The sequence below is a fragment of the Conger conger genome, chromosome 5 (genome assembly GCF_963514075.1).
Source record: "Conger conger chromosome 5, fConCon1.1, whole genome shotgun sequence".
Classification (NCBI taxonomy): domain Eukaryota; kingdom Metazoa; phylum Chordata; class Actinopteri; order Anguilliformes; family Congridae; genus Conger; species Conger conger.
In genome coordinates this window covers 67380736-67392380 of record NC_083764.1, presented here as the reverse complement: position 1 = coordinate 67392380, position 11645 = coordinate 67380736, and the positions used below count along the sequence as shown (strand labels likewise).

The 11645-nt window shown below is 47.3% G+C and overlaps 1 protein-coding gene across 1 annotated transcript in view; it reads right to left on the bottom strand.

Annotated features, from left to right (window-relative positions):
• Nucleotides 1-11645, bottom strand: part of LOC133129015 (zinc-binding protein A33-like) — a 12714-nt gene extending 1069 nt beyond the window's left edge. Inside the window, exons 1-7 of the mRNA XM_061242820.1 lie at nucleotides 11119-11645; nucleotides 10206-10304; nucleotides 9890-10120; nucleotides 9678-9700; nucleotides 9205-9298; nucleotides 7190-7463; nucleotides 3354-3591 (exon numbers count right to left, since the gene is read on the bottom strand). Coding sequence (XP_061098804.1) covers nucleotides 3354-3591; nucleotides 7190-7463; nucleotides 9205-9298; nucleotides 9678-9700; nucleotides 9890-10120; nucleotides 10206-10304; nucleotides 11119-11523 — 1364 coding nt within the window. The 5' untranslated portion in view covers nucleotides 11524-11645. The remainder of the gene's footprint in view (nucleotides 1-3353; nucleotides 3592-7189; nucleotides 7464-9204; nucleotides 9299-9677; nucleotides 9701-9889; nucleotides 10121-10205; nucleotides 10305-11118) is intronic.

The window sequence follows — 11645 nt, the reverse complement described above, 5'->3', positions numbered from 1 at the left end:
GGTTTATGGTATCTCTGAGGACATTAGTCTCCTTTTAAAAAGAACAGAAACCGGGAAAAAATCCCGGATCAGTAGTTCTGAGTGGTGACCTCACCCTCACTTCCTGGCACCCCTTCCTGCTCTGGTACAGTGGCCTGCATGCACGCTGCACAATATTGCCAAATCAACAAAGAGGGTAAAAAACTGCACACAGGAGAGATCCTTAATAGGTATTAACATGTATGACCTCCCGTAACGTGATCCAGGAGCGGACTCCAGAGATTTACACCCGCCAGGCAAAGAACACACTAAATCACGTGTTGCATCACACGTCTACAGCCAGCCGGGCTACTCACACGCGACCCCATCACATGACCTGCTCCGGTCCCATGGCAACACGTGTCCTTCTCCAGTTTCAGACTGTCCACCTCGCAATATAAACGGCCCCATAACAGTACCAATATAAACACCCCATAACAGTACCAATATAAACACCCCATAACAGTACCAATATAAACACCCCATAACAGTACCAATATAAACACCCCCATAACAGTACCAATATAAACACCCCATAACAGTACCAATATAAACACCCCATAACAGTACCAATATAAACACCCCATAACAGTACCAATATAAACACCCCCATAACAGTACCAATATAAACACCCCATAACAGTACCAATATAAACACCCCCATAACAGTACCAATATAAACACCCCCATAACAGTACCAATATAAACACCCTATAACAGTACCAATATAAACACCCCCATAACAGTACCAATATAAACACCCCATAACAGTACCAATATAAACACCCCCATAACAGTACCAATATAAACACCCCCATAACAGTGCCAATATAAACACCCCCATAACAGTACCAATATAAACACCCCCATAACAGTACCAATATAAACACCCCCATAACAGTACCAATATAAACACCCCCATAACAGTGCCAATATAAACACCCCCATAACAGTACCAATATAAACACCCCCATAACAGTACCAATATAAACACCCCCATAACAGTACCAATATAAACTCCCCCATAACAGTACCAATATAAACACCCCCATAACAGTACCAATATAAACACCCTATAACAGTACCAATATAAACACCCTATAACAGTACCAATATAAACACCCCCATAACAGTACCAATATAAACACCCTATAACAGTACCAATATAAACACCCCCATAACAGTACCAATATAAACACCCTATAACAGTACCAATATAAACACCCCATAACAGTACCAATATAAACACCCTATAACAGTACCAATATAAACACCCCCATAACAGTGTGCATAGCTGGGGCTCTGGGCATGTGTTTCTGAAGAAACGCAGAAGTCACGGTTGGGCTCAAACATACAAATACAAAAACTGGGAAAGTGTTTTCAAATAATAGGCCATGGTTATCTCTAGATGTAATGTCATGAGGAGAGAATAGGGGGCTTTTCTGAAAGGTAATGCTGATGGTGCTGATAGTTGTGATATCGTACAGTGCTGCTGTCAGAGTTTGAAAAATGATCAAAATGGCTGAAAACTGGCATACTTTATTCTGCAGAAGAGGAGTCTGTTACACAGGATGATGTACAGGGCAGCACCTCTGGGTTATATCAGCAGTTACATCAATGTTTACATCAAGCACGAGCAAATCATAGCTCATTACCCCCCCCCCCCCCCCCCCAGTGCCCAGTGCCCAGGCAGAACCCCCCCTCATATGCAGTATTAGTGCTTACAATTACACACATTATGACATGCGCCTAAATCAAAAAGATATATAGATAGGCCCAACAGCTTATCGTGGCTCCATTGGGGCTAGAACCACCAACCTTCCAGATTCCAGCCATGCACCTTACCCAGTAGGCTACAGGCTGCCCCAGTCATGCACCTTACCCAGTAGGCTACAGGCTGCCCCAGTCATGTTAGATGCCACTTGTGAATAACCTTACAAACAACAGTAGTACTGTAAAAAATAATTTACATAAATTTACATAATTGTACATAAAGAAATCAGAAAATCAAAAAGTTATTGAAACCTTTTTACCCACCTTAAAACAAACTAAAACTCAACTGAAATTGAAAACAAAATTAAAAAATAGTGATAGAACTACAGGTTGTTCAAATAGATTAGCTCATGTAATTAAAACATGCTATTTATTTAACATTAATATTGTGACAGATGTGTGTTCGCTGTACGTTCTGCTGTGTAGGGCGAGATGCCCATGGGGGCGCTGCGAATACACTGTCACAAGTTCAACGTCTTCACCCTGAAAATAGTCTTTTTTGCAGAATTAAACGTGTTTTACATTGCAATAACATTACGCAACATTAAGTGTTCGCAATAGCATATGCTGTCAAGGGTTTGCATGCACTTTGTAATGAACCAGGTTGTTTATGGATCTGCATTGTATTGTAAATATTATTCCTGATTTTGTGTGTAAAAATTAGGGTGAAAAACACAACTAGTTTAAGCAGTCCGGAGCGAACCTAAGTGAGAACTGCATTAAGCAGCGAAAAGCGAGGCGCGTTGTTCATGTACTCGGTTGTTGAAGTCCATGTCGGATAAACTTTGGTGAAACTCTGAGACAGATTTCTACTAAAGGAAGGATAATCATCAGCCCGCAAGCGGCTGTGTGTTTCACCCAGTAACTGGTGCTAGCATGATGTATTCGCGGGTTATTTTGTCTCTCAAGTTGTATCTTGAGTATTTCCACCGAAACAACGGTCGAACAGTTGACGATGCAGAATCCATTCTACAATAAATGGAACTTCATTACCATCCATGGTCCCCTGTCTTTGCCAACTGACAAAAAACGTGTGCACGCTACTGGAAATCCCACATAACAAGGGTGCAGACTTGTTGCAATATATTATTATAATATTAGCACAGTTCACAATCAAATCAGATTGTACCCATGTGTATTTGCCGACTGTGATATACTGCTTTGTAGTGACTTTTCAATTAATGTTGAATATTCTGATTATGATATTTTTGCCAACAGTGTTCTATTTAAACCTGCTCAGCGGTGACTAAATGCAGTCATCATTCTTCAGCTGATGTTTACCCACGATCCCCCAGTGCTATTTTACACTTACAGACACCTTCTGTGGACAGATCCGCATAGTCTCCACAGCACGGAAGATTGGAAACACTCTCCTAGTGCAGGAGTGTTTAAAAGTGCGGAGAGGAGTGTTGTCACTGGGGTCAGAGAATGACACCTCATCCCTGTCCCAGTCCAGCTGCACTCTGACCCTCTGGAGGTTCCCCCGCACAGTGCGGGCTGCTTCTGAGGACAGGGCAGTGCATTTCCTCCTCCAAAAAAAAAGGCGAAACATTTTTGGGAGCCTTTCCCTTCCAAAGTTTTCGTCAGCCACACCTACCTCCCAGTCCCCACCCCCCACTTCTACATCCCAGCAGTGTCTCCCTGAGCTGAATCCCTCAGAGCCCAGCACCCAACACTGCTTATTAAATCTCTCTGGATTATCAGGAACCTGCTGTCTCTCACCACTGCGTCTCACACTGGTCAGATCCTCAGACAGTGAGAGTTCGGCATGTGCTGTGTTTGGGTCCAGAGTCACAGGAGCTGAAGGGACAGAGAATGAGACGTCAGCACTGATCTGCACAAAGGGAAACCGTCAGACACAAAGGGCTCCTAATGATATAAACTCGGTTTCACAAGAACAACATTATAGCCTCAGATACATGTGAGCACCTGAAAAGATAATATTTCACGCATTGTATACAGTGGCTTCAGAAAGTATTCAGACCCCTTTTAAATGATAAAGTGTTTTGCTAATCAATCTACATTCAATGATGAAGAGTTACGCAGGTAACCCAGGTTCTATGAATAAAGGTCAACAGTCTCCTGAGGACAGAATAACGCACTAACCACTCCCCCACCTGTACACAGACAGGTGAAAGTCCGCCGGCCCATTCTCCCTGAGTGACCTGAGTGACCTGAGGCACCTTCCAGATCGGTCACCTCCATGGCCACACCTGGCTCAGCTCACCTGCCACTCCTGCCCTCCCTGTGCCAAGAACGGACCTTCCTGGATAATCCCCTATACTTGTCATCTACCCCACTGAGAGACACACACTCACAGCCCCACTGAGAGACACACACTCACAGCCCCACTGAGAGACACACACTCACAGCCCCACTGAGAGACACACACTCACAGCCCCACTGAGAGACACACACTCACAGCCCCACTGAGAGACACACACTCACAGCCCCACTGAGAGACACACACTCACAGCTCCACTGAGAGACACACACTCACAACCCCACTGAGAGACACACACTCACAGCCCCACTGAGAGACACACACTCACAGCCCCACTGAGAGACACACACTCACAGCCTGACCCCACTGAGAGACACACACTCACAGCCCCACTGAGAGACACACACTCACAGCCCCACTGAGAGACACACACTCACAGCCCCACTGAGAGAGACACACTCACAGCCCCACTGAGAGACACACACTCACAGCCCCACTGAGAGACACACACTCACAGCTCCACTGAGAGACACACACTCACAACCCCACTGAGGGACACACACTCACAGCCCCACTGAGAGACACACACTCACAGCCCCACTGAGGGACACACACTCACAGCCCCACTGAGGGAGGGACACACACTCACAGCCCCACTGAGAGACACACACTCACAGCCTAGCCCCACTGAGAGACGCACACTCACAGCTCCACTGAGAGACACACACTCACAACCCCACTGAGAGACACACACTCACAGCCCCACTGAGGGACACACACTCACAGCCCCACTGAGGGAGACACACACACTCACAGCCCCACTGAGAGACACACACTCACAGCCCCACTGAGAGACACACACTCACAGCCCCACTGAGAGACACACACTCACAGCCCCACTGAGAGACACACACTCACAGCCTGACCCCACTGAGAGACACACACTCACAGCCCCACTGAGAGACACACACTCACAGCCCCACTGAGAGACACACACTCACAGCCCCACTGAGAGACACACACTCACAGCCCCACTGAGAGACACACACTCACAGCCCCACTGAGAGACACACACTCACAGCCCCACTGAGAGACACACACTCACAGCCCCACTGAGGGACACACACTCACAGCCCCACTGAGAGACACACACTCACAGCCCCACTGAGAGACAAACACTCACAGCCACACTGAGAGACACACACTCACAGCCTGACCCCACTGAGAGACACACACTCACAGCCCCACTGAGAGACACACACTCACAGCCCCACTGAGAGACACACACTCACAGCCCCACTGAGAGAGACACACTCACAGCCCCACTGAGAGACACACACTCACAGCCCCACTGAGAGACACACACTCACAGCTCCACTGAGAGACACACACTCACAACCCCACTGAGGGACACACACTCACAGCCCCACTGAGAGACACACACTCACAGCCCCACTGAGGGACACACACTCACAGCCCCACTGAGGGAGGGACACACACTCACAGCCCCACTGAGAGACACACACTCACAGCCTAGCCCCACTGAGAGACGCACACTCACAGCTCCACTGAGAGACACACACTCACAACCCCACTGAGAGACACACACTCACAGCCCCACTGAGGGACACACACTCACAGCCCCACTGAGGGAGACACACACACTCACAGCCCCACTGAGAGACACACACTCACAGCCCCACTGAGAGACACACACTCACAGCCCCACTGAGAGACACACACTCACAGCCCCACTGAGAGACACACACTCACAGCCTGACCCCACTGAGAGACACACACTCACAGCCCCACTGAGAGACACACACTCACAGCCCCACTGAGAGACACACACTCACAGCCCCACTGAGAGACACACACTCACAGCCCCACTGAGAGACACACACTCACAGCCCCACTGAGAGACACACACTCACAGCCCCACTGAGAGACACACACTCACAGCCCCACTGAGGGACACACACTCACAGCCCCACTGAGAGACACACACTCACAGCCCCACTGAGAGACAAACACTCACAGCCACACTGAGGGACACACACTCACAGCCACACTGAGGGACACACACTCACAGCTCCACTGAGAGACACACACTCACAGCCCCACTGAGAGACACACACTCACAGCCCCACTGAGAGACACACACTCACAGCCCCACTGAGAGACAAACACTCACAGCCACACTGAGGGACACACACTCACACCCCGGCCGCTGAGAAACACCCCCAGTATGATGCTGCCACCACCATGCTTCACCGTAGGGATGGCATTAGCCAGGTGATGAGCAGTGCCTGCTGTTTGCCAGACAGTGCTTGGAGTTCGGCCCAAAGAGTTACATTTATGTCTCATCAGACTAGAGAATCTTTTTCCTCATGCTGTCATGTGCCTTTTACTCAAGAGTGGCATAGATCAGGGCAAGGATATGAAACCGTGTCTGAAGCTTTGAGTGTTCCCAGAAGCACAGTGGCCTCAATAATTATGAAATGTAAGAACTTTGGCACCACCAGGACTCTTCCTAGAGTTGGCAAGACGGGCCTCAGGCAGGGAGGTGAGCAAGAACCCAATTTGCCACAGGTCTAAAGCCACTGTAATACTTCCCCTTAAATATAGTATCATTCTTAAAGGTACAATAGGTAAGATTTTTGTGTTAAAACATGGTTACAAGACCATTGTAAATCCCTTCCTATCATTGAAAAAGGCTCACTAACACGTTGACTCACCCTCTGCCTGAGTTTATAGTCCTTAAATTCGAGTTTCAAAATATACAGTTGATGCCCGGACACCCGGTACCAGAACATTACATAAATGTACAATAATTTGAGGTCATTGGCTGAAAATTGGTTCTAATTGCCACAGCCAGTGGCATTTCAACGTCAGCGAGTTCACAGAGAAAAGGGAGGGATAAACAGTGTTGTGGTTTGAAGGTGTTTGTTGCTGCTGTTCTTCTCTTGACCATTAGAAGTCCGAAATTACCTACTGTACTTTAAAGCTGCATTTTATTATGAGCATCAGTAAGATTAAGGACTGGTGCTTAGTCTCTTCACTCCAGGGCTCTTACACAGACAGGACCAATATGACTCTGACTGGCTTCATCAGCTTGTGGAAAGATGCTGAAGATTCCCCTGTACAGTGGAGCTCCCTGCCCCCAGTACTCACTGTATTGAACAGTCCCCAGCATCTTCTCCCACACTCTGTACTTCAGATTGCCCAGGTGCTTGGCCACATCAATCAGCGCTCCGGAGACCTTCTCTGGATCCCCCAGTGTGCACTGGGCTCTGCAATAATATTCAGGAGTCACTTGTGCTGTGGGCGTGGCTTCATTACCATAGAAGATTATCAGCAGCAACATCAGATCTTCATTCTGTAAGAAAATGGCTCCATCCCTCCCAGCATTCTGCCACACAGCCCCACTGAGAGACACACACTCACAGCCCCACTGAGAGACACACACTCACAGCCCCACTGAGAGACACACACTCACAGCCCCACTGAGAAACACACACTCACAACCCCACTGAGAGACACACACTCACAGCCCCACTGAGGGACACACACTCACAGCCCCACTGAGGGAGACACACACACTCACAGCCCCACTGAGAGACACACACTCACAGCCCCACTGAGAGACACACACTCACAGCCCCACTGAGAGACACACACTCACAGCCCCACTGAGAGACACACACTCACAGCCTGACCCCACTGAGAGACACACACTCACAGCCCCACTGAGAGACACACACTCACAGCCCCACTGAGAGACACACACTCACAGCCCCACTGAGAGACACACACTCACAGCCCCACTGAGAGACACACACTCACAGCCCCACTGAGAGACACACACTCACAGCCCCACTGAGAGACACACACTCACAGCCCCACTGAGAGACACACACTCACAGCCCCACTGAGAGACACACACTCACAGCCCCACTGAGGGACACACACTCACAGCCCCACTGAGAGACACACACTCACAGCCCCACTGAGAGACAAACACTCACAGCCACACTGAGGGACACACACTCACAGCCACACTGAGGGACACACACTCACAGCTCCACTGAGAGACACACACTCACAGCCCCACTGAGAGACACACACTCACAGCCCCACTGAGAGACACACACTCACAGCCCCACTGAGAGACAAACACTCACAGCCACACTGAGGGACACACACTCACACCCCGGCCGCTGAGAAACACCCCCAGTATGATGCTGCCACCACCATGCTTCACCGTAGGGATGGCATTAGCCAGGTGATGAGCAGTGCCTGCTGTTTGCCAGACAGTGCTTGGAGTTCGGCCCAAAGAGTTACATTTATGTCTCATCAGACTAGAGAATCTTTTTCCTCATGCTGTCATGTGCCTTTTACTCAAGAGTGGCATAGATCAGGGCAAGGATATGAAACCGTGTCTGAAGCTTTGAGTGTTCCCAGAAGCACAGTGGCCTCAATAATTATGAAATGTAAGAACTTTGGCACCACCAGGACTCTTCCTAGAGTTGGCAAGACGGGCCTCAGGCAGGGAGGTGAGCAAGAACCCAATTTGCCACAGGTCTAAAGCCACTGTAATACTTCCCCTTAAATATAGTATCATTCTTAAAGGTACAATAGGTAAGATTTTTGTGTTAAAACATGGTTACAAGACCATTGTAAATCCCTTCCTATCATTGAAAAAGGCTCACTAACACGTTGACTCACCCTCTGCCTGAGTTTATAGTCCTTAAATTCGAGTTTCAAAATATACAGTTGATGCCCGGACACCCGGTACCAGAACATTACATAAATGTACAATAATTTGAGGTCATTGGCTGAAAATTGGTTCTAATTGCCACAGCCAGTGGCATTTCAACGTCAGCGAGTTCACAGAGAAAAGGGAGGGATAAACAGTGTTGTGGTTTGAAGGTGTTTGTTGCTGCTGTTCTTCTCTTGACCATTAGAAGTCCGAAATTACCTACTGTACTTTAAAGCTGCATTTTATTATGAGCATCAGTAAGATTAAGGACTGGTGCTTAGTCTCTTCACTCCAGGGCTCTTACACAGACAGGACCAATATGACTCTGACTGGCTTCATCAGCTTGTGGAAAGATGCTGAAGATTCCCCTGTACAGTGGAGCTCCCTGCCCCCAGTACTCACTGTATTGAACAGTCCCCAGCATCTTCTCCCACACTCTGTACTTCAGATTGCCCAGGTGCTTGGCCACATCAATCAGCGCTCCGGAGACCTTCTCTGGATCCCCCAGTGTGCACTGGGCTCTGCAATAATATTCAGGAGTCACTTGTGCTGTGGGCGTGGCTTCATTACCATAGAAGATTATCAGCAGCAACATCAGATCTTCATTCTGTAAGAAAATGGCTCCATCCCTCCCAGCATTCTGCCACACAGCCCCACTGAGAGACACACACTCACAGCCCCACTGAGAGACACACACTCACAGCCCCACTGAGAGACACACACTCACAGCCCCACTGAGAAACACACACTCACAGCCCCACTGAGAAACACTCACACACTCACGGGAACAGAGAGAGAGGCATTTCAAACACAGTCCACAGTACCACACTGATAGAACACTACAGGCTAATAAACTACTTTTGATATTTAACCTGAGGAGAGAGGATGGAATTTGCTTACCTGATTTGTGTGTCCTTGTAGTTCTGAAATGAAGAGAGTGAATTATTATCACTGTAGCAACTCCATTTAAATTGTGAGAAAAGAGTAATATCTGACTGTGCATTATAGAACATGCTTTCTGTGAACACAGCACATTGTCAAATTGTCATTGACAATTTGCATTAACGGCAGTGTGTATAGAGTCCCACAGACACAGAGTGAACAGGTCTTACCTGCAGGAATGAGATGTCTTCAGCTCCCAGCTCCTGTTCTATGGCTCTGATCTGTTCTGAAAGGGATGATATCTCTTCTGTCATCTTCTCAATCTTCTTCTTCATCATCTGACTCTTCTGCTCCTCTTCCTCCCTCAGTGCAGTGATCCTGGCTGCCTCTTCATCTTTTAGGAACTGCTGAAGTTTCTCAAACTCCATCTTTATCTGTCTCTCTGTGTGCTGGGCCTGGCTCTGGAATAAACATTATTCAGCATCATTTCAGCACAATCCAGTGCTGCATTTTCAACACTGTGATTTAAAGGCCTCAGTACAGTACCTTGATGTGCTCTGCTGTTTGATCACAGATTAGTTTCACTGCATTAAAGGCTTTTAGCTTCTTCTGCAGTGGAGCCAGTGCAGCAGTCCTGAGTTTCTCCTGGAAAGAAATGAGTCCAACAACCGACAGTAAGCTTCATTGTCTACACAGGCAGCTCAGACAGATGGGAGCCAGAATGGAGACATGGCAGGCAAACAGGTGTGACTGCAGGGAATTAAAGCAATATTCTTTATTTAGAGTAAAAAATAAATAATCATAAGTTTTAAAATGCAAATATGTAAAAGTTTAATGTGCTATGTATTTGGTCTCTGGTGACATATTAACAGTGATCTGCCCTCTTAGGCCACATTGTGTCAGACACATATATCTGAGCATGAACTTTGACCCCTCCTGTCCCATGCCGATCACTGCTCCCTAACACAGCTCTGAGAATGTCTCCACACTCCTGCCCCTCCCTCCTGTCTCCAAGGTCCAAGGTCACTTTATACAGTTCTGTCTTAAATATTAAGAGTTTACTTCCTAAAGGCATCAAATTTAAGTGATAATTATTCGCTTAGAATACCACTTAGAATGTGTGATGTACTAGGATAATGTGATGAGGCAAAACCCAACTTTTTCATGGATCCCAAACATTTTTTAATCCCTGTGAGTTTACAAAAATAAATTATAAAGCATAGAAAATGTAACACAACATAACATAATGACACAAACAGGCCATTCAGCCCAGCAATGCTCACCTTTTCACCACTAAGGTGTACCTACTGCCAAGTTTGCCTAAAAACTAAACAACATCAAGCAAGCCTGGTCTGGAAAGCCCCCAGAGATGTGCTGCCAAGCTATTCCACACAGTGACCTCTCTGTAATACTATTATTATGTCAACTGAAAATTTCAATGATTTTATCCGAGAAGTACCTTATCCTCTTCTGCAGCCTCCTGAACTGGTCGAAATTTGTGGTTTTCATGCTTTTTTGAAGTTTGACAGACAAAGCAGACGGGTATTTCATCATCCAAACAGAAGAGTTTGAGTTTCTCACTGTGCAGACTGCAGAGCACTTCGGAACCTGCTTTAGCTCTCTGACTTCTCTCCTTTAAGAACACCGCACAGATATTCCTCAGAGACATATTAATGGGTGGACGATCCTTAGAAGATCTTCTCCTGCAAACTGGGCACTCCTGAGATCCCTTGTGTTCCCAGTACTGCTGCAGACAGGCCTTACAGAAGCTGTGACTGCAACTCAGGACAACAGGATCCCTGAAGATTTCAGAGCACACAGGACAGGAGAGCTCCTCTTCCAGGAGAGAAGATCCAGAGGCCATTCTGTCTCCGTCTGTTCTGAGCTCAGTAATGGCTTCTGCTAAATCTGTAGTTTAGTTTCACTTTTACTTACTGCTGCTACACAAACCACAGATGAAATGGCTGCCTTTAAATTAGTCACAAA